The sequence below is a fragment of the Panulirus ornatus genome, chromosome 64 (genome assembly GCF_036320965.1).
Source record: "Panulirus ornatus isolate Po-2019 chromosome 64, ASM3632096v1, whole genome shotgun sequence".
Classification (NCBI taxonomy): Eukaryota; Metazoa; Arthropoda; class Malacostraca; order Decapoda; family Palinuridae; genus Panulirus; species Panulirus ornatus.
This window is the reverse complement of record NC_092287.1, coordinates 19,942,336-19,966,090: the sequence shown is the minus strand read 5'-3', so window position 1 is coordinate 19,966,090 and position 23,755 is coordinate 19,942,336. Positions and strand designations below refer to the sequence as shown.

Sequence of the window (23,755 nt, the reverse complement as noted above, 5' to 3'; positions counted from 1 at the left end):
TTATCATGACTGGAATGGAGTCCTACATATCTTCTTCCATATTTTTTCTAAACTTAATCATAGTTTGATCATTCTTACTCTGATGGCAACTCACATTATGGGTAGAACATACTGGGCCATGAAACTCTTCCCTTCCCATGAACCCCACTACATTCCATTTCTGCAAAGCAATTCTTTTGAAAGTTAAGCAACATCTTCTAAATAAGAAAGAGTGCTGATCTGAATTTTACTGATAAATCAATCTGTTCTTAAATGAGAGTATCTAATAATTTTTGTATTTCAACCTTTCATCCCCACTTCTAACATGATCAATCTATAGTTGATGCAGATGCTCTTTTCTTTACCTGATTCTAATGCAATTCTACTTTGGATGATTTTTCATCCAGTCTTCTTCCCCCATCTCCTCCTGGTGGACTTATGCTCTAGCCCATATTTTCTTTACACAAGGTTTTCCAAGTATTTTCTATCTTCAAGCGGACAGGGTGTATGGCCCACAAGGAATATCCCCTCAAATCCTAAGGATGTGTTCCACTGAGTTAGTTCTGATCTTTGCTTGTCTATCTTGACTGACTTAAAATCCAATTTTTTTTCTACTTGAAAGCATACCTGGGTGCAGTCCATCATTTAAAACCCTTTCAACTATTGCCCCATTGCTCTTACTTCTGCGCTCTCCAGACTCTGAAAAATCTTTACTATGATTCCTATCATGAAGGGGCTGGGTTAAACCACACCTGTATAATTTCAGGAAATGCTGAGGCATTATGATATCCATCATTCTACAAAAGTTTTACCTCAAAGGATTTTTATTAACTACTCTTTCACATCTCACCTTAAGTGTTGAAGTTTCTCCTTGAAAGTTTGTTTAGTTGCTTTTGTTTTAAGGTAATCCTGATAGATACCTCTCCCAATGTGTAACAGTTGTGGTTTTAGGAGCAGTTGGCTGGTAAACCACAGAAGTGCATTACTGGAATTATTGTTAATGAGAGTAGGACTCTCTCTCATTTACCTTGCTTATTGCCCCTCTTTAGGAAGGAGCAATTTTCAAAAATTCATAACTCATTTCTACTGTTTACATGAATTCAATTTGGGTAGAATCTTCTGAAAAGTTGAAGTAGTTAGTCCTGTTTTTAAGAAGACAACTAGGCACCTTTCTCATTTTACAATTCCCAACCTTCCTCATTCAATGTCATGAATCATTCAAAATACATTTCTCATTTTACAATTCCCAACCTTCCTCATTCAGTGTCATAAATCATCCAAAATACAATGTGAGATGGAGAGAACACCTTCTCTGAAGAAAAAGAGCTCTCTCTTCATCATTCTCACTATATTTCTAAAAAGATCCCGCACCATCAAACATCTCTTCTATTTACCTCATCCTGTTCTAACCAGTACATGGTTGCAAAACTGGGCAGATTCTCTTTGGGATGTTTAAGTCATCTTCTCATACTTGAACTAATTAATACCCAGCTTAGAATTGCTTACCAGACAAAATTTCCACCAGCTCCAGACAGAACAACACAGAGGCATTAAATGAAAAGTAGGAAAGGTGATGAGAGAAAGCATCCATTTGTGCCTTAAAGTAATATTCTTTTGTTTATGATATGTCCTATACATGTTAACCTAACCTCTACATGTGACCTATGCATATGTTGGTCATATCAATTTGGTTATTCATTATGTCGGCATAATCTTTCATATTTGAAACACATATAGTCACATTATCAGTTACATAAAATCCCCTATTATCACATAAGGTTATTTCCCATCCCTTCAAAAGACCGTACACAAAACTTACTACCCTATGCTAATCTTAAATATTACCAGATACAGTGTATAAATGATTTACTTTTGTCCCAAATCCTTACCTTAATTATCTCTGGGAAATCACTGTATGCAGCCCTATGCAAGGGTGTGTAGCCATCACTGTCAACTGCACCTATGGCTTCTGGATGTTGATGCAAAATTTTCTTTACAAGACTCTCCTTGCCATTCTCACATGCCCACAGTATCTCACGCTCAGGTGTTGCTATAAAATGAAATGAACATTCACATGAAATAATCATCAAGGTGATTCTACAAGGTGAACACTGGCATTAGGATGGGTAAACTTATGAGTTTAATTAAAAGGTACTTCTCTCTAAAATTTTACCACTACATATGTATTCTGCAACAGGAGCTACCAATTTCTTCTTTTAAGCTTTTACCATTTTCTTTAAGATACATGAACACAGAGAAAAAGAAAACAGAGATTCAGTACTTTACCTTAGTGCAGCAACCTATAATACCAAGCACAGATTAACATTTCTGATGGATGTTTTTGAAATACTTGGTTCACTCTGACCCCACTACTCTGACATGGCCAAGCTCTGTGACCTACTGGTTCATGCTGTATTCTCTTGAACTCCTGTTTTTACATTGTGTGAAAAGGGTCAACCAGACACAAGTTCCAATTTTCAGGCAAAAGTAGCCTTATTTCAAAAATTAATAAATGAAAAAATTAAATCATAAGAACATGAACAAGTGAGACAGTATGAGGCATGCATGGAATACGTTGAATAGGGGAAATGTGGTATATGGGCCAATGAGCGAGTTGAACCAGGGCATATGAAGCAGTTAGGAAAAAGCCACAAAAATCTCAGTGGGGCTTGGATGTAAATAGGGAGCTCTGGTTTTGGTGCATTACAAATAACAGATAGAGAATGGATACGGGCAAAGAAGGCCTTTCTTTGCCTGTAACTGCTACCTCATTACAGAGGAAATGGCAAACAAGAATGTAAAACATAATAACATAGATAAGTTCTATTACACGTAATATAGAGGTAGTACAACAGTACAGTAAAAGTGGCAACTAATAAGATAATATGTAGCACAGTGAGGAAGGAGCATGGTGAATTTTTTGGGATGGGAGCGGCTGAGTGGATTAGAAACAGTATTCACTGAGAGAGTAACAGTTAAGGAAACTGCTTGTAAGGAATACGATGTACACAAAATTTATGGATTTGGAAAAACAAATGATAAACAGACAAGAAGGAACTGTAGAATTGCTTTAAGGGTTTTTGGGGTAGGGATATGGAATCTATGAACTGAAGATAGGTTATCAAAGAAAGAGCTAACTAAATGTGTGAGGACAAGCAGAAGTATGTGAGAATGGTTTTGGGTTAAAATTGGAGTGAGACAGATGTGTTATGTTCCCTAACAATTTAGCACTACTATATAAGTGGAACTGTACAAGAATGTATGGAAAGTATAGTAAGCTGAAGTGGAAGGGAAAGGACATCAAAATACATATAAGCAGATGTGAAAGAGAAAGAATATCAAATAGGTTGTTTCTCAAAAGAATATCATATTGTGGAAATAGATAAAACTGCAGAAGACTCGTTGAATATTCAAAATCAATTGAATGTGTGTGTAAGAAATTGTAGCTGAGAGTGAATGCAAACAGAAGTGGATGTGTTTGACAAGTAATTCACCACAATATACAGAATGGTGAGAGACTCAAGTGGTTTAAGGGTCTCAAATATTTGAAAAGTAAATTCAGAGATCATGGGGATCACAATGTAAAAATTGCAGTTTCACAAATGTGAAGGAGTCTGTAAGATGTATTTCAGCATATAATCCTGCACAGAAGTCAAACATGAATAAGAAACAGCAAAATGACATGAAAACTACAAGCAAACAAAATGGATATTCAAAAGTTACCATCATGCACCCAACCTGTCATATTCCTTTCTGCATCTATACTGTGTAAACCCACTGATATGTATATTCCCTGAATTCTTTCACTATCATTACAACAGTTAACCATACCACAGCCTTACAGCTATCATCTTAAAAGCATCAATACAATTCTTAAATGTAAATCCACCATCATTAGTAATTCCACATTATATCTGATATGTCTCATCTGGATACAGCACTGTTTATGTATTATATTTATTGATTTATTTTGCTTTGTCGCTGTCTCCCGCGTTTGCAAGGTAGCGCAAGGAAACAGATGAAAGAAATGGCCCAACCCACCTCCATACACATGTGTATACATAACCGTCCACACACGCAAATATACATACCCATACATCTCAATGTACACATATATATACACACACAGACACCTACATATATACACATGCACACAATTCACACTGTCTGCCTTTATTCATTCCCATCGCCACCTCACCACACATGGAATAACATCCCCCTCCCCCTCATGTGTGCGAGGTAGCGCTAGGAAAAGACAACAAAGGCCCCATTCGTTCACACTCAGTCTCTAGCTGTCATACAATAATGCCCGAAACCACAGCTCCCTTTCCGCATCCAGGCCCCACAGAACTTTCCATGGTTTACCCAAGATGCTTCACATGCCCTGATTCAATCCATTGACAGCACGTTAACCCAGTATACCACATCGATCCAATTCACTTTATTCCTTGCACGTCTTTCACCCTCCTGCATGTTCAGGCCCCGATCACACAAAATCTTTTTCACTTCATCTTTCCACCTCCAATTTGGTCTCCCACTTCTCCTTGTTCCCTCCACCTCCGACACATATATCCTCTTGGTCAATCTTTCTCACTCATTCTCTCCATGTGCCCAAACCATTTCAAAACACCCTCTTCTGCTCTCTCAACCACGCTCTTTTTATTTCCACACATCTCTCTTACCCTTACATTACTTACTCGATCAAACCACCTCACACCACATATTGTCCTCAAACACCTCATTTCCAGCACATCCACCCTCCTGCGCACAACTCTATCCATAGCCCACGCCTCGCAACCATACAACATTGTTGGAACCACTATTCCTTCAAACATACCCATTTTTGCTTTCCGAGATAATGTTCTCGACTTCCAAACATTCTTCAAAGCTCCCAGGATTTTCGCCCCCTCCCCCACCCTATGATTCACTTCCGCTTCCATGGTTCCATCCGCTGCCAGATCCACTCCCAGATATCTAAAACACTTTACTTCCTCCAGCTTTTTCCCCATTCAAACCTACCTCCCAATTGACTTGACCCTCAACCCTACTGTACCTAATAACATTGCTCTTATTCACATTTACTCTTGACTCTCTTCTTTCACACACTTTACCAAACTCAGTCACCAGCTTCTGCAGTTTCTCACATGAATCAGCCACCAGCACTGTATCATCAGCGAACAACAACTGACTCACTTCCCAAGCTCTCTCATCCCCAACAGACTGCATACTTGCCCCTCTTTCCAAAACTCTTGCATCTACCTTCCTAACAACCCCATCCATAAACAAATTAAACAACCATGGAGACATCACACACCCCTGCCGCAAACCTACATACACTGAGAACCAATCACTTTCCTCTCTTCCTACATGTACACATGCCTTACATCCTCGATAAAAACTTTTCACTGCTTCTAACAACTTTCCTCCCGCACCACATATTCTTAGTACCTTCCACAGAGCATCTCTATCAGCTCTATCATATGCTTTCTCCAGATCCATAAATGCTACATACAAATCCATTTGCTTTTCTAAGTATTTCCCACATACATTCTTCAAAGAAAACACCTGATCCACACATCCTCTACCACTTCTGAAACCACACTGCTCTTCCCCAATCTGATGCTCTGTACATGCCTTCACCCTCTCAATCAATACCCTCCCATACAATTTCCCAGGAATACTCAACAAACTTATACCTCTGTAATTTGAGCACTCACTCTTATCCCCTTTGCCTTTGTACAATGCACTATGCAAGCATTCCGCCAATCCTCAGGCACCTCACCACGAATCATACATATATTAAATAACCTTATCAACCAGTCAACAATACAGTCACCCCCTTTTTCAACAAATTCCACTGCAATACCATCCAAACCCACTGCCTTGCCAGCTTTCATCTTCCGAAAAGCTTTTACTACCTCTTCTCTGTTTACCAAATCATTTTCCCTAACCCTCTCACTTCGCACACCACCTCGACCAAAACACCCTACATCTGACACTCTATCATCAAACACGTTCAACAAACCTTCAAAATACTCACTCCATCTCCTTCGCACATCACCACTACTTGCTATCACCTCCCCATTAGCCCCCCCTCACTGAAGCTCCCATTTGCTCCCTTGTCTTATGCACTTTACCCACCTCCTTCCAGAACATCTTTTTACTCTCCCAAAAATTTAATGACACTCTCTCAACCAAACTCTCATTTGCCCTCTTTTTCATCTCTTGCACCTTTCTCTTGACCTCCTGCCTCTTTCTTTTATACATCTCCCACTCATTTGCATTTTTTCCCTCAAAAATCATCCAAATGCCTCTCTTCTCTTTCACTAATAATGGTCCAAATGCCTCTCTCTTCTCTTTCACTAATAATCTTACTTCTTCATCCCACCACTCACTACTCTTTCTAATCTGCCCACCTCCCACGCTTCTCATGCCACAAGCATCTTTTGCGCAAGCCATCAATGCTACCCTAAATACATCCCATTCCTCCCCCACTCCCCTTACCTCTTTTATTCTCACCTTTTTCCATTCTGTACTAAGTCTCTCCTGGTACTTCCTCACACAAGTCTCCTTCCCAAGCTCACTTACTCTCACCACCCTCTTCACCCCAACATTCTCTCTTCTTTTCTGAAAACCCATACAAATCTTCACCTTCGCCTCCACAATATAATGATCAGATAACCCTCCAGTTGCACCTCTCAGCACATTAACATCCAAAAGTCTCTCTTTCGCATGCCTGTCAATTAACACGTAATCCAATAACGCTCTCTGGCCATCTCTCCTCATTACATACGTATACCCATGTATATCTCGCTTTTTAAACCAGGCATTCCCAATCACCAGTCCCTCCTCAGCACATAAATCTACAAGCTCCTCACCATTTCCATTTACATCACTGAACACCCCATGTATACCAATTATTCCCTCAACTGCCACATTACTCACCTTTGCATTCAAACCACCCACCACTATAACCCGGTCTTGTGCATCAAAACCACCAACACACTCATTCAGCTGCTCCGAAAACACTTGCCTCTCATGATCTTTCTTCTCATGCCCAGGTACATATGCACCAATAATCACCCACCTCTCTCCATCAACTTTCAGTTTTACCCATATTAATCTAGAATTTACCTTTTTACATTCTATCACATACTCCCACAACTCCCGTTTCAGGAGTAGTGCTACTCCTTCCCTTGCTCCTGTCCTCTCACTTACCACTGACTTTACTCACAAGACATTCCCAAACCACTCTTCCCCTTTACCCTTGAGCTTTGTTTCACTCAGAGCCAAAAAATCCAGGTTCCTTTCCTCAAACATACTACCTATCTCTCCTCTTTTCTCATCTTGGTTACATCCACACATATTTAGACACCCCAATCTGAGCCTTCGAGGAGGATGAGCACTCCCCGCGTGACTCCCTCTTCCGTTTCCCATCTTAGAAAGTTAAAAGACAAGGAGGGGAGGATTTCTGGCCCCCCGCTCCCGTCCCCTCTAGTCACCTTCTACCCTTCCGTTTCCCATATATATATATATATATATATATATATATTTTTTGCCGCTGTCTCCCGCGTTTGCGAGGTACCGCAAGGAAACAGACGAAAGAAATGGCCCAACACACCCCCATACACATGTATATACATACGTCCACACACGCAAATATACATACCTACACAGCTTTCCATGGTTTACCCCAGACGCTTTACATGCCCTGATTCAATCCACTGACAGCACGTCAACCCCGGTATACCACATCACTCCAATTCACTCTATTCCTTGCCCTCCTTTCACCCTCCTGCATGTTCAGGCCCCGATCACACAAAATCTTCTTCACTCCATCTTTCCACCTCCAATTTGGTCTCCCTCTTCTCCTCGTTCCCTCCACCTCCGACACATATATCCTCTTGGTCAATCTTTCCTCACTCATTCTCTCCATGTGCCCAAACCATTTCAAAACACCCTCTTCTGCTCTCTCAACCACGCTCTTTTTATTTCCACACATCTCTCTTACCCTTACGTTACTTACTCGATCAAACCACCTCACACCACACATTGTCCTCAAACATCTCATTTCCAGCACATCCATCCTCCTGCGCACCACTCTATCCATAGCCCACGCCTCGCAACCATACAACATTGTTGGAACCACTATTCCTTCAAACATACCCATTTTTGCTTTCCGAGATAATGTTCTCGACTTCCACACATTCTTCAAGGCTCCCAGAATTTTCGCCCACTCCCCCACCCTATGATCCACTTCCGCTTCCATGGTTCCATCCGCTGCCAGATCCACTCCCAGATATCTAAAACACTTCACTTCCTCCAGTTTTTCTCCATTCAAACTCACCTCCCAATTGACTTGACCCTCAACCCTACTGTACCTAATAACCTTGCTCTTATTCACATTTACTCTTAACTTTCTTCTTTCACACACTTTACCAAACTCAGTCACCAGCTTCTGCAGTTTCTCACATGAATCAGCCACCAGCGCTGTATCATCAGCGAACAACAACTGACTCACTTCCCAAGCTCTCTCATCCCCAACAGACTTCATACTTGCCCCTCTTTCCAAAACTCTTGCATTCACCTCCCTAACAACCCCATCCATAAACAAATTAAACAACCATGGAGACATCACACACCCCTGCCGCAAACCTACATTCACTGAGAACCAATCACTTTCCTCTCTTCCTACACGTACACATGCCTTACATCCTCGATAAAAACTTTTCACTGCTTCTAACAACTTGCCTCCCACACCATATATTCTAAATACCTTCCACATAGCATCTCTATCAACTCTATCATATGCCTTCTCCAGATCCATAAATGCTACATACAAATCCATTTGCTTTTCTAAGTATTTCTCACATACATTCTTCAAAGCAAACACCTGATCCACACATCCTCTACCACTTCTGAAACCACACTGCTCTTCCCCAATCTGGTGCTCTGTACATGCCTTCATCCTCTCAATCAATACCCTCCCATATAATTTACCAGGAATACTCAATAAACTTATACCTCTGTAATTTGAGCACTCACTCTTATCCCCTTTGCCTTTGTACAATGGCACTATGCACGCATTCCGCCAATCCTCAGGCACCTCACCGTGAGTCATACATACATTAAATAACCTTACCAACCAGTCAACAATACAGTCACCCCATTTTTTAATAAATTCCACTGCAATACCATCCAAACCTGCTGCCTTGCCGGCTTTCATCTTCCGCAAAGCTTTTACTACCTCTTCTCTGTTTACCAAATCATTTTCCCTAACCCTCTCACTTTACACACCACCTCGACCAAAACACCCTATATCTGCCACTCTATCATCAAACACATTCAACAAACCTTCAAAATACTCACTCCATCTCCTTCTCACATCACCACTACTTGTTATCACCTCCCCATTTGTGCCCTTCACTGAAGTTCCCATGCAATTGAGTGGGAGATGTATAAAAGAAAGAGACAGGAGGTCAAGAGAAAGGTGCAAGAGGTGAAAAAAAGGGCAAATGAGAGTTGGGGTGAGAGAGTATCATTAAATTTTAGGGAGAATAAAAAGATGTTCTGGAAGGAGGTAAATAAAGTGCGTAAGACAAGGGAGCAAATGGGAACTTCAGTGAAGGGCGCAAATGGGGAGGTGATAACAAGTAGTGGTGATGTGAGAAGGAGATGGAGTGAGTATTTTGAAGGTTTGTTGAATGTGTTTGATGATAGAGTGGCAGATATAGGGTGTTTTGGTCGAGGTGGTGTGCAAAGTGAGAGGGTTAGGGAAAATGATTTGGTAAACAGAGAAGAGGTAGTGAAAGCTTTGCGGAAGATGAAAGCCGGCAAGGCAGCAGGTTTGGATGGTATTGCAGTGGAATTTATTAAAAAAGGGGGTGACTGTATTGTTGACTGGTTGGTAAGGTTATTTAATGTATGTATGACTCATGGTGAGGTGCCTGAGGATTGGCGGAGTGCGTGCATAGTGCCATTGTACAAAGGCAAAGGGGATAAGAGTGAGTGCTCAAATTACAGAGGTATAAGTTTGTTGAGTATTCCTGGTAAATTATATGGGAGGGTATTGATTGAGAGGGTGAAGGCATGTACAGAGCATCAGATTGGGGAAGAGCAGTGTGGTTTCAGAAGTGGTAGAGGATGTGTGGATCAGGTGTTTGCTTTGAAGAATGTATGTGAGAAATACTTAGAAAAGCAAATGGATTTGTATGTAGCATTTATGGATCTGGAGAAGGCATATGATAGAGTTGATAGAGATGCTCTGTGGAAGGTATTAAGAATATATGGTGTGGGAGGAAAGTTGTTAGAAGCAGTGAAAAGTTTTTATCGAGGATGTAAGGCATGTGTACGTGTAGGAAGAGAGGAAAGTGATTGGTTCTCAGTGAATGTAGGTTTGCGGCAGGGGTGTGTGATGTCTCCATGGTTGTTTAATTTGTTTATGGATGGGGTTGTTAGGGAGGTAAATGCAAGAGTTTTGGAAAGAGGGGCAAGTATGAAGTCTGTTGTGGATGAGAGAGCTTGGGAAGTGAGTCAGTTGTTGTTCGCTGATGATACAGCGCTGGTGGCTGATTCATGTGAGAAACTGCAGAAGCTGGTGACTGAGTTTGGTAAAGTGTGTGAAAGAAGAAAGTTAAGAGTAAATGTGAATAAGAGCAAGGTTATTAGGTACAGTAGGGTTGAGGGTCAAGTCAATTGGGAGTTAGTTTGAATGGAGAAAAACTGGAGGAAGTAAAGTGTTTTAGATATCTGGGAGTGGATCTGGCAGCGGATGGAACCATGGAAGCGGAAGTGAATCATAGGGTGGGGGAAGGGGCAAAAATCCTGGGAACCTTGAAGAATGTGTGGAAGTCGAGAACATTATCTCGGAAAGCAAAAATGGCTATGTTTGAAGGAATAGTGGTTCCAACAATGTTGTATGGTTGCGAGGCATGGGCTATGGATAGAGTTGTGCGCAGGAGGGTGGATGTGCTGGAAATGAGATGTTTGAGGACAATGTGTGGTGTGAGGTGGTTTGATCGAGTAAGTAATGTAAGGGTAAGAGAGATGTGTGGAAATAAAAAGAGCGTGGTTGAGAGAGCAGAAGAGGGTGTTTTGAAATGGTTTGGGCACATGGAGAGAATGAGTGAGGAAAGATTGACCAAGAGGATATATGTGTCGGAGGTGGAGGGAACGAGGAGAAGTGGGAGACCAAATTGGAGGTGGAAAGATGGAGTGAAAAAGATTGTGTGATCGGGGCCTGAACATGCAGGAGGGTGAAAGGCGTGCAAGGAATAGAGTGAATTGGATCGATGTGGTATACCGGGGTTGACGTGCTGTCAGTGGATTGAATCAGGGCATGTGAAGCGTCTGGGGTAAACCATGGAAAGTTGTGTGGGGCCTGTATGTGGAAAGGGAGCTGTGGTTTCGGGCATTATTGCGTGACAGCTGGAGACTGAGTGTGAACGAATGGGGCCTTTGTTGTCTTTTCCTAGTGCTACCTTGCACACATGAGGGGGGAGGGGGATGGTATTCCATGTGTGGCAAGGTGGCGATGGGAATGAACAGGGGCAGACAGTGTGAATTGTGTGCATGGGTATATACGTATGTGTCTGTGTGTGTATATATATGTGTACATTGAGATGTATAGGTATGTATATTTACGTGTGTGGGCGTGTGTGTGTGTGTGTATATTGTGTATGGGGGTGGGTTGTGCCATTTCTTTCGTCTGTTTCCTTGCGCTACCTCGCAAACGCGGGAGACAGCGACAAAGCAAAATAGAGGATGTGTGGATCAGGTGTTTGCTTTGAAAAATGTATGTGAGAAATACTTAGAAAAACAAATGGATTTGTATGTAGCATTTATGGATCTGGAGAAGGCATATGATAGAGTTGATAGAGATGCTCTGTGGAAGGTATTAAGAATATATGGTGTGGGAGGCAAGTTGTTAGAAGCAGTGAAAAGTTTTTATCGAGGATGTAAGGCATGTGTACGTGTAGGAAGAGGAAAGTGATTGGTTCTCAGTGAATGTAGGTTTGCGGCAGGGGTGTGTGATGTCTCCATGGGTGTTTAGTTTGTTTATGGATGGGGTTGTTAGGGAGGTGAATGCAAGAGTTTTGGAAAGAGGGGCAAGTATGCAGTCTGTTGGGGATGAGAGAGTTTGGGAAGTGAGTCAGTTTTTGTTCGCTGATGATACAGCGCTGGTGGCTGATTCATGTGAGAAACTGCAGAAGCTGGTGACTGAGTTTGGTAAAGTGTGTGAAAGAAGAAAGTTAAGAGTAAATGTGAATAAGAGCAAGGTTATTAGGTACAGTAGGGTTGAGGGTCAATTCAATTGGGAGGTGAGTTTGAATGGAGAAAAACTGGAGGAAGTGAAGTGTTTTAGATATCTGGGAGTGGATCTGGCAGCGGATGGAACCATGGAAGTGGAAGTGAATCATAGGGTGCGGGAGGGGGCGAAAATTCTGGGAGCCTTGAAGAATGTGTGGAAGTCCAGAACATTATCTCGGAAAGGAAAAATGGCTATGTTTGAAGGAATAGTGGTTCCAACAATGTTGTATGGTTGCGAGGCGTGGACTATGGATAGAGTGGTGCGCAGGAGGATGGATGTGCTGGAAATGAGATGTTTGAGGACAATGTGTGGTGTGAGGTGGTTTGATCGAGTAAGTAACGTAAGGGTAAGAGAGATGTGTGGAAATAAAAAGAGAGTGGTTGAGAGAGCAGAAGAGGGTGTTTTGAAATGGTTTGGTCACATGGAGAGAATGAGTGAGGAAAGATTGACCAAGAGGATATATGTGTCGGAGGTGGAGGGAACGAGGAGAAGAGGGAGACCAAATTGGAGGTGGAAAGATGGAGTGAAAAAGATTTTGTGTGATCGGGGCCTGAACATGCAGGAGGGTGAAAGGAGGGCAAAGAATAGAGTGAATTGGAGTGATGTGGTATACCAGGGTTGACGTGCTGTCAGTGGATTGAATCAAGGCATGTGTATGGGGGTGGGTTGGGCCATTTCTTTCGTCTGTTTCCTTGCGCTACCTCGCAAACGCGGGAGACAGCGACAAAGCAAAAAAAAAAAAAAAAAAAAAATATATATATATATATATATATATATATATATATATATATATATATATATATATATATATATATAAGGCATGTGTACATGTAGGAAGAGAGGAAAGTGATTTGTTCTCAGTGAATGTAGGTTTGCGGAAGGGGTGTGTGATGTCTCCATGGTTGTTTAATTTGTTTATGGATGGGGTTGTTAGGGAGGTGAATGCAAGAGTTTTGGAAAGAGGGGCAAGTATGAAGTCTGTTGTGGATGAGAGAGCTTGGGAAGTGAGTCAGTTGTTGTTCGCTGATGATACAGCGCTGGTGGCTGATTCATGTGAGAAACTGCAGAAGCTGGTGACTGAGTTTGGTAAAGTGTGTGAAAGAAGAAAGTTAAGAGTAAATGTGAATAAGAGCATGGTTATTAGGTACAGTAGGGTTGAGGGTCAAGTCAATTGGGAGGTAAGTTTGAATGGAGAAAAACTGGAGGAAGTGAAGTGTTTTAGATATCTGGGAGTGGATCTGGCAGCGGATGGAACCATGGAAGCGGAAGTGGATCATATGGTGGGGGAGGGGTCGAAAATTCTGGGAGCCTTGAAGAATGTGTGGAAGTCGAGAACATTATCTCGGAAAGCAAAAATGGGTATGTTTGAAGGAATAGTGGTTCCAACAATGTTGTATGGTTGCGAGGCGTGGGCTATGGATAGGGTGGTGCGCAGGAGGATGGATGTGCTGGAAATGAGATGTTTGAGGACAATGTGTGGTGTGAGGTGGTTTGATCGAGTAAGTAACGTAAGGGTAAGAGAGATGTGTGGAAATAAAAAGAGCGTTGTTGAGAGAGCAGAAGAGGGTGTTTTGAAATGGTTTGGGCACATGGAGAGAATGAGTGAGGAAAGATTGGCCAAGAGGATATATGTGTCGGAGGTGGTGGGAATGAGGAGAAGAGGGAGACCAAATTGGAGGTGGAAAGATGGAGTGAAAACGATTTTGTGTGATCGGGGCCTGAACATGCAGGAGGGTCAAAGGAGGGCAAGGAATAGAGTGAATTGGAGCGATGTGGTATACCGGGGTTGACGTGCTGTCAGTGGATTGAATCAGGGCATGTGAAGCATCTGGGGTAAACCATGGAAAGCTGTGTAGGTATGTATATTTGCGTGTGTGGACGTATGTATATACATGTGTATGGGGGTGGGTTGGGCCATTTCTTTCGTCTGTTTCCTTGCAGTACCTCGCAAACGCGGGAGACAGCGACAAAGCAAAAAAAAAAAATATATATATATATATATATATATATGTATATTTTCCCTGGGGATAGGGGAGTAAGAATACTTCCCACGTATTCCCTGTGTGTCGTAGAAGGCGACTAAAAGGGGAGGGAGCGGGGGGGCTGGAAACCTTCCCCTCTCAATTTTTTTTAATTTTCCAAAAGAAGGAACAGAGAAGGGGGCCAGGTGAGGATATTCCCTCAATGGCCCAGTCCTCTGCTCTTAACGCTACCTCGCTAACGCGGGAAATGGCGAATAGTTTGAAAAAAAAAAAAATATATGTATATATATATATATTTTTTTTTATTTATTATACTTTGTCGCTGTCTCCCGCGTTTGCGAGGTAGCGCAAGGAAACAGACGAAAGAAATGGCCCAACCCCCCCCATACACATGTATATACATATGTCCACACACGCAAATATACATACCTACACAGCTTTCCATGGTTTACCCCAGACGCTTCACATGCCTTGATTCAATCCACTGACAGCACGTCAACCCCGGTATACCACATCGCTCCAATTCACTCTATTCCTTGCCCTCCTTTCACCCTCCTGCATGTTCAGGCCCCGATCACACAAAATCTTTTTCACTCCATCTTTCCACCTCCAATTTGGTCTCCCTCTTCTCCTCGTTCCCTCCACCTCCGACACATATATCCTCTTGGTCAATCTTTCCTCACTCATTCTCTCCATGTGCCCAAACCACTTCAAAACACCCTCTTCTCCTCTCTCAACCACGCTCTTTTTATTTCCACACATCTCTCTTACCCTTACGTTACTCACTCGATCAAACCACCTCACACCACACATTGTCCTCAAACATCTCATTTCCAGCACATCCATCCTCCTGCGCACAACTCTATCCATAGCCCACGCCTCGCAACCATACAACATTGTTGGAACCACTATTCCTTCAAACATACCCATTTTTGCTTTCCTAGATAATGTTCTCGACTTCCACACATTCTTCAAGGCTCCCAGAAATTTCGCCCCCTCCCCCACCCTATGATCCACTTCCGCTTCCATGGTTCCATCCGCTGCCAGATGCACTCCCAGATATCTAAAACACTTTACTTCCTCCAGTTTTTCTCCATTCAAACTCACTTCCCAATTGACTTGACCCTCAACCCTACTGTACCTAATAACCTTGCTCTTATTCACATTTACTCTTAACTTTCTTCTTCCACACACTTTACCAAACTCAGTCACCAGCTTCTGCAGTTTCTCACATGAATCAGCCACCAGCGCTGTATTATCAGCGAACAACAACTGACTCACTTCCCAAGCTCTCTCATCCCCAACAGACTTCATACTTGCCCCTCTTTCCAAAACTCTTGCATTTACCTCCCTAACAACCCCATCCATAAACAAATTAAACAACCATGGAGACATCACACACCCCTGCCGCAAACCTACATTCACTGAGAACCAATCACTTTCCTCTCTTCCTACACGTACACATGCCTTACATCCTCGATAAAAACTTTTCACTGCTTCTAACAACTTGCCTCCCACACCATATATTCTTAATACCTTCCACAGAGCATCTCTATCAACTCTATCATATGCCTTCTCCAGATCCATAAATGCTACATACAAATCCATTTGCTTTTCTAAGTATTTCTCACATACATTCTTCAAAGCAAACACCTGATCCACACATCCTCTACCGCTTCTGAAACCACACTGCTCTTCCCCAATCTGATGCTCTGTACATGCCTTCACCCTCTCAATCAATACCCTCCAATATAATTTACCAGGAATACTCAACAAGCTTATACCTCTGTAATTTGAGCACTCACTCTTATCCCCTTTGCCTTTGTACAATGGCACTATGCACGCATTCCGCCAATCCTCAGGCACCTCACCATGAGTCATACATACATTAAATAACCTTACCAACCAGTCAACAATACAGTCACCCCCTTTTTTAATAAATTCCACTGCAATACCATCCAAACCTGCTGCCTTGCCGGCTTTCATCTTCCGCAAGGCTTTCACTACCTCTTCTCTGTTTACCAAATCATTTTCCCTAACCCTCTCACTTTGCACACCACCTCGACCAAAACACCCTATATCTGCCACTCTATCATCAAACACATTCAACAAACCTTCAAAATACTCACTCCATCTCCTTCTCACATCACCACTACTTGTTATCACCTCCCCATTTGCGCCCTTCACTGAAGTTCCCATTTGCTCCCTTGTCTTACGCACTTTATTTACCTTCTTCCAGAACATCTTTTTATTCTCCCTAAAATTTAATGATACTCTCTCACCCCAACTCTCATTTGCCCTTTTTTTCACCTCTTGCACCTTTCTCTTGACCTCCTGTCTCTTTCTTTTATACATCTCCCACTCAATTGCATTTTTTCCCTGCAAAAATCGTCCAAATGCCTCTCTCTTCTCTTTCACTAATACTCTTACTTCTTCATCCCACCACTCACTACCCTTTCTAATCAACCCACCTCCCACTCTTCTCATGCCACAAGCATCTTTTGCGCAATCTATCACTGATTCCCTAAATACATCCCATTCCTCCCCCACTCCCCTTACTTCCATTGTTCTCACCTTTTTCCATTCTGTACTCAGTCTCTCCTGGTACTTCCTCACACACACACACACATATATATATATATATATATATATATATATATATATATATATATATATATATATATATATATATATATATGTTATGTCTCCATGGTTGTTTAATTTGTTTATGGATGGGGTTGTTAGGGAGGTGAATGAAAGAGTTTTGGAAAGAGGGGCAAGTATGAAGTCTGTTGTGGATGAGAGAGCTTGGGAAGTGAGTCAGTTTTTGTTCGCTGATGATACAGCACTGGTGGCTGATTCATGTGAGAAACTGCAGAAGCTGGTGACTGAGTTTGGTAAAGTGTGTGAAAGAAGAAAGTTAAGAGTAAATGTGAATAAGAGCAAGGTTATTAGGTACAGTAGGGTTGAGGGTCAAGTCAATTGGGAGGTAAGTTTGAATGGAGAAAAACTGGAGGAAGTAAAGTGTTTTAGATATCTGGGAGTGGATCTGGCAGCGGATGGAACCATGGAAGCGGAATTGAATCATAGGGTGGGGGAGGTGGCAAAAATCCTGGTAGCCTTGAAGAATGTGTGGAAGTCGAAAACATTATCTCCAAAAGCAAAAATGGGTATGTTTGAAGGAATAGTGGTTCCAACAATGTTGTATGGTTGCGAGGCATGGGCTATGGATAGAGTTGTGTGCAGGAGGATGGATGTGCTGGAAATGAGACGTTTGAGGACAATGTGTGGTGTGAGGTGGTTTGATCGAGTAAGTAACGTAAGGGTAAGAGAGATGTGTGGAAATAAAAAGAGCGTGGTTGAGAGAGCAGAAGAGGGTGTTTTGAAATGGTTTGGGCACATGGAGAGAATGAGTGAGGAAAGATTGACCAAGAGGATATATGTGTCGGAGGTGGAGGGAACGAGAAGTGGGAGACCAAATTGGAGGTGGAAAGATGGAGTGAAAAAGATTTTGTGTGATCGGGGCCTGAACATGCAGGAGGGTGAAAGGAGGGCAAGGAATAGAGTGAATTGGATCGATGTGGTATACCGGGGTTGACGTGCTGTCAGTGGATTGAATCAGGGCATGTGAAGCGTCTGGGGTAAACCATGGAAAGCTGTGTAGGTATGTATATTTGCATGTGTGGACGTATGTATATACATGCGTATGGGGGTGGGTTGGGCCATTTCTTTCGTCTGTTTCCTTGCGCTACCTCGCAAACGCGGGAGACAGCGACAAAGCAAAAATATATATATATATATATATATATATATATATTTTTTTTTTTTTTTTATACTTTGTCGCTGTCTCCCGCGTTTGCGAGGTAGCGCAGGGAAACAGACGAAAGAAATGGCCCAACCCCCCCCCATACTCATGTACATACACACGTCCACACACGCAAATATACATACCTACACAGCTTTCCATGGTTTACCCCAGACGCTTCACATGCCCTGATTCAATCCACCGACAGCACGTCAACCCCTGTATACCACATCGCTCCAATTCACTCTATTCCTTGCCCTCCTTTCACCCTCCTGCATGTTCAGGCCCCGATCACACAAAATCTTTTTCACTCCATCTTTCCACCTCCAATTTGGTCTCCCCCTTCTCCTCGTTCCCTCCACCTCCGACACATATATCCTCTTGGTCAATCTTTCCTCACTCATTCTCTCCATGTGCCCAAACCACTTCAAAACACCCTCTTCTGCTCTCCCAACCACGCTCTTTTTATTTCCACACATCTCTCTTACCCTTACGTTACTTACTCGATCAAACCACCTCACACCACACATTGTCCTCAAACATCTCATTTCCAGCACATCCATCCTCCTGCGCACATCTCTATCCATAGCCCACGCCTCGCAACCATACAACATTGTTGGAACCACTATTCCTTCAAACATACCCATTTTTGCTTTCCGAGATAATGTTCTCGACTTCCACACATTTTTCAAGGCTCCCAAAATTTTCGCCCCCTCCCCCACCCTATGATCCACTTCCGCTTCCATGGTTCCATCCGCTGACAGATCCACTCCCAGATATCTAAAACACTTCACTTCCTCCAGTTTTTCTCCATTCAAACTCACCTCCCAATTGACTTGACCCTCACCCCTACTGTACCTAATAACCTTGCTCTTATTCACATTTACTCTTAACTTTCTTCTTCCACACACTTTACCAAACTCAGTCACCAGCTTCTGCAGTTTCTCACATGAATCAGCCACCAGCGCTGTATCATCAGTGAACAACAACTGACTCACTTCCCAAGCTCTCTCATCCCCAACAGACTTCATACTTGCCCCTCTTTCCAGGACTCTTGCATTTACCTCCCTAACAACCCCATCCATAAACAAATATATATATATATATATATATATATATATATATATATATATATATATATATATATATATATATATATATATATATATATATATATATATATAACAGTTTTATTTACTAAGTAATTACAGTTTAGAAATACAGTATCATCTCAATGTGGTGTTGATAAATACCTGAAACATTAAAATTTTCAAAGCAAAGACATTTCATTAAATAAATAAATTTCTATCAATAAACTTCAAAATGTAAGTGTTATAAAACATAAGCACACACCTATGTCAACAACTTCATTTGACTTATACTAAGCAACCATCAGATAAAAAAAATAAATTGCTTTGCAAACCAGTGATCGAGTGCATTGTAATCATATAAATTCATACATGGAAATCAAACTAATAAGAATTGCAGATGGTCCTTCAGCTTAACACTTAGGGAACAAACACAGAAAGTATTCAACAGTACACAATAACATTTCTTGGTACAGATACAGAAACTGGTAAGTCAAACATGAGCTTGCAACAAAACAGTGACACATGCAGAAAAACATGTAGGTGAGCCAATATAATCTTATAAAATCATGAGATAAAATACAGTAAAGGCTTTAACACTATCGGAATTGACATTCTAGAGCAAAACCTCACCTATATGCTTCAAACTGTGAAATGTAAATCTTTAGGAATGGAATGTATGACTATTACCTCATATTTCATAAAAATCATATGCAATACATGCAATTTCAAATAATTCTGTCATTAATGGGTACAGTTCCTGTCTATCTAATGTTTTTACATTTATCAGCTCCTGTTTCTAAATACAGTAACTTATATGCAAAAATAAGGTAAGAAAAAATTTCACTACACTTTTTTCCAATGATGGGTTAGACTCAGGGATTTCTACATTCAAACTAAACCAAACCTTCCCTACCTTGTCCAGGACTCGAGTCTGCACTAACAGATACAGTTCAGTAAAAAAATATTACATGACAGAATGTGTTCCTAGAAGAGAGTGTAATCCCTTAAACTCTGCTCATCATTCCAGAAGGGAATGACATAATAATCACTTGATACTTTGGAAGACTTTCACCATAATCAATGGCGAGGGATCGTTCATCGACTTTCAAGGCACTTCACTTGTTTATTTTTTCATGCTTGTTTACTATCTACCACTATAAACATGTAGCATGAATAACAGATAACAGAAAGTTCCAGAAAAAATCTTTTCTCAGCTTTTTCCTTTGTTCCCGCTTTTGGAAAGAAATGATACAGAAGAGGATTTCAAGACACCCCCCCACCCAACTCCTGCCCTTTTTTGTTGCCTTCTAAAATATGAAGGAGATATGTGGACAGTATCATTCTCCCTATCCTCATGGATAACTATCAACTGCATATATTTCTGTAAAATTATGCATGTAAATCACATTCTATTGGCAGTGCAATGTACTGGGTAAGAAAATAATGTAAAGGATTATGGGGTTTGATGACACTGAATATGCAATACAGTACATGCGATAAACAATGGTACACATGCACAGGAAACAGTCACTGGTGGTAATCAGATTCTCCTCTCAACAGTAATCTACTGTTTTCTCTGAATACTATGATGGTTTTTAACATCAACAAAATGATTCCATCTGGCAGTAACATTGGTATCTAGAAACATCAATAAACACCCTTCTTTGATGGTTACTAAACTACTGAAAAAGATTCCTATTATCTTAGCATTTTCATCATAAAATAGGTAGGATATGGAAAATATATCATGGGAAGCTCAGCAAATGTCTAACATACATAAAGATGCTCTTCATAACAAAATACTTCATTATATTCAATGTATTTTGCAACATTTCTTGAAGAATTTTGTGGCATCTGTTTACAGCTGATGGCTGTCTCCTGAAATTTTCCCAGATCGCCCCTTTCATCACTTTTCTCCCATTCTTTCAAAAAATGAAGTAAAGCAAGAAACAGTTGACAGCTGAGGAGAATGAGATGGAAATGAGGGACTCTGATTCACAAAATGAAGATTTTATGGAATTATGCCTATCAGAGGTAAGCGGTAACATGAAGGAGGAGAATTAGGCAACAGCTAATTTTTCCACCTAAGCAGTAATCGTACCAAAGAAAAACACATAAAATAAGAAAACTCCAAAGAATTCAAAAGTATAATTGAGCTCAATGGTAACCAAATAGTCACTGGCCTAAAAAAATCTTGTTCATCATCAGTCCCCTCAAAAAGTTTTCCTGGATTCTTTGGAAATTATCTAAATGAGAGAGATGCCAATTGATTAAAAAAACTTTGTATTTTCCAGAGAGTGACACATAAAAGCGAAGACAGATTACACATGACTAAGCCTACAATAGATATACTTTCCGATTTGTACACAAAGGTAAAAATCTGACGAAAATGGTGTATTGTTTTTAACCAAACAAGTCACAACAAACCTAATCTAAATTTACCTACCTTAGCCTAATCTAACCTACATTTCTAGATGAATTTTCACTTGAAATTGAATATAAAATGGTTGCTAAATACTTTGAATTGCATGACCAGAAATGATTCATTGTGAGCGAACCATAATCCTATGTTAGTTTTGGCTCCTTTAACATGGCTATTTCTTTTTTTGGGGGGGAAATCAGTATTAAGTATTGGCAGCTTTATGAAAAGACCCATTTTTCCACTATCTACATGAAAACCAAGAAATTTATATGCCAGAAATGGTACATATGCTTCTCTTGAATTCTTCATACATATTCGCCATTTCCCGCATTAGCAAGGTAGCGTTAAGAACAGAGGACTGAGCCTAAGAGGTAAAATCCTCACTTGGCCCCCTTCTCTGTTCCTTCTTTTGGAAAAGTAAAAACTGGAGGGGAGGATTTCCAGCCCCCCACTCCCTCCCCTTTAAGTCACCTTTCAAGACACATAGTAAGTATTCATATTTTCCTCTTTAATACTTGTTTGACATTTTCTATATTAGTGAGGTAGAATCAGGAACAGATTATAGATTGTGCTTCTGTATTTATTGTCATACATTCAACGCTGCAGAATTATTTGATGCTGAGCCTAAACCAACGATGGAAGTCATTATGTGATCTGCTGTTGTTATTGATTTATCTAAGAAATAAACAGTATTCTGATGTGGATCTGGTAAAAGGTACTGGCTCATTCCTTTTACTAAGATGCTATTTTGCCTAATGATTGCCTTTGCAACATGTAAAGATTAACGAGATGTTAATCCACAACACTGTTGTGTATAGTACCATCTTGGATGAAAATCTATGGGTATCTGACATGAAGAACATCTATTGTCAAACTGTCACCAGGTGTTGAAAGGTGGGTTAACAAAATGTTCCCCTGAATGTTTAAAACTTAAGAACAGTACCCAGGTGCATTACTTGGAAATAATTATATACCTTCCTTTCATATTGTCACTGAAGCTATTATCAAGACACCCTAATCTGAGAGTCGAGAGCAATCAAAATCTTTCATTAGCACTCTTAGTCTAATGTAATTGAAATGTTCAACAAAAGTAACAGAAACAAGCCAATGGTATCCTGCAAAAACTGCCAGCTTTAATGAACTACAGCAGAAACCTCAATTCTGACCTTAACAAATTATTCAAAGAACATTTATTCCAGGAGGGTGAAAGGCATGCTCAGGATACAGTGAAGTGAGATGATATGATATACAGAGCTTGACATGCTGTTAATGAACCGAACAAGTGCATGTGAATCATAAGGGGTAAACCATGGAAATGTTTGGGGCCTGGAGCTGTTGTTTCAGTGCATTACTCATGACATTTAGAGAAATGATGTAAGCAAATGTAGCCTCCTTGCTTGTTCATGGCACTACCTAGCTAATGCAGGAAACGGTAATCGAGTATAAAAACATTTTATTCCAGAACCAGTGCTTCTCATTTAAGCTTAGATGCAGTTCTACTTTAAGATGAGCACAGTCTTAAAATGCCGCAAACTTATGTCAATAGATGAGCACTGTCTTAAAATGCTACAAACTTATGTTAACAGAATATTGTTGGACAAATAACACAATCTAAAACTGAAAAATAATGTTTGATTGTAGTATATGCTATAAACAAGTTAACCTATGTGTATTTTCTTTTATATGGTATCAGAGGTGGCAAAATGAAATGAATGCCTCTCATATATGCTACATATACATATACCCCAGCCCAAGCCAAGTAACCAATTCATCAACCAACTCTTAGGGGATTAACAGCTAGAATGAATGTGGGCCACATAACACACCAAAGATTCAAACCCAAGTGGATCCATGTCAGAAATCACACTTAACAATGCTAACCACTAGAAATTACATATGATCAAAAAATCAATATTCCCACAGAAAATTTGAGAAATCAAATAGTAGATGATCAAGATGAACCCTAAAATTACAGTTATTCATACAGAATGAACTATATCCAAGGTGAAAATAGTCTGCTGATATATTATGAACACATGTCTTTGAAATCATCTACATTAGGGTGCTTCATCAAAGGACTATAGATTAAAATTTAGTCCAAATGGTGTTCATAAGTTCAGTCACATGCATTTCTCTAAAAACATCTTATGTACTATTCATCACTAC

The 23,755-nt window shown here is 40.7% G+C and overlaps 1 protein-coding gene across 1 annotated transcript in view; it reads right to left on the bottom strand.

The window, feature by feature from the left end:
• LOC139746251 (ankyrin repeat domain-containing protein 49-like) overlaps positions 1–23,755 on the bottom strand; it is a 36,759-nt gene that overhangs the window by 974 nt on the left and 12,030 nt on the right. Inside the window, exon 2 of the mRNA XM_071657259.1 lies at positions 1,869–2,029. Within this exon, the coding sequence (XP_071513360.1) occupies positions 1,869–2,029 (161 nt within the window). The remainder of the gene's footprint in view (positions 1–1,868; positions 2,030–23,755) is intronic.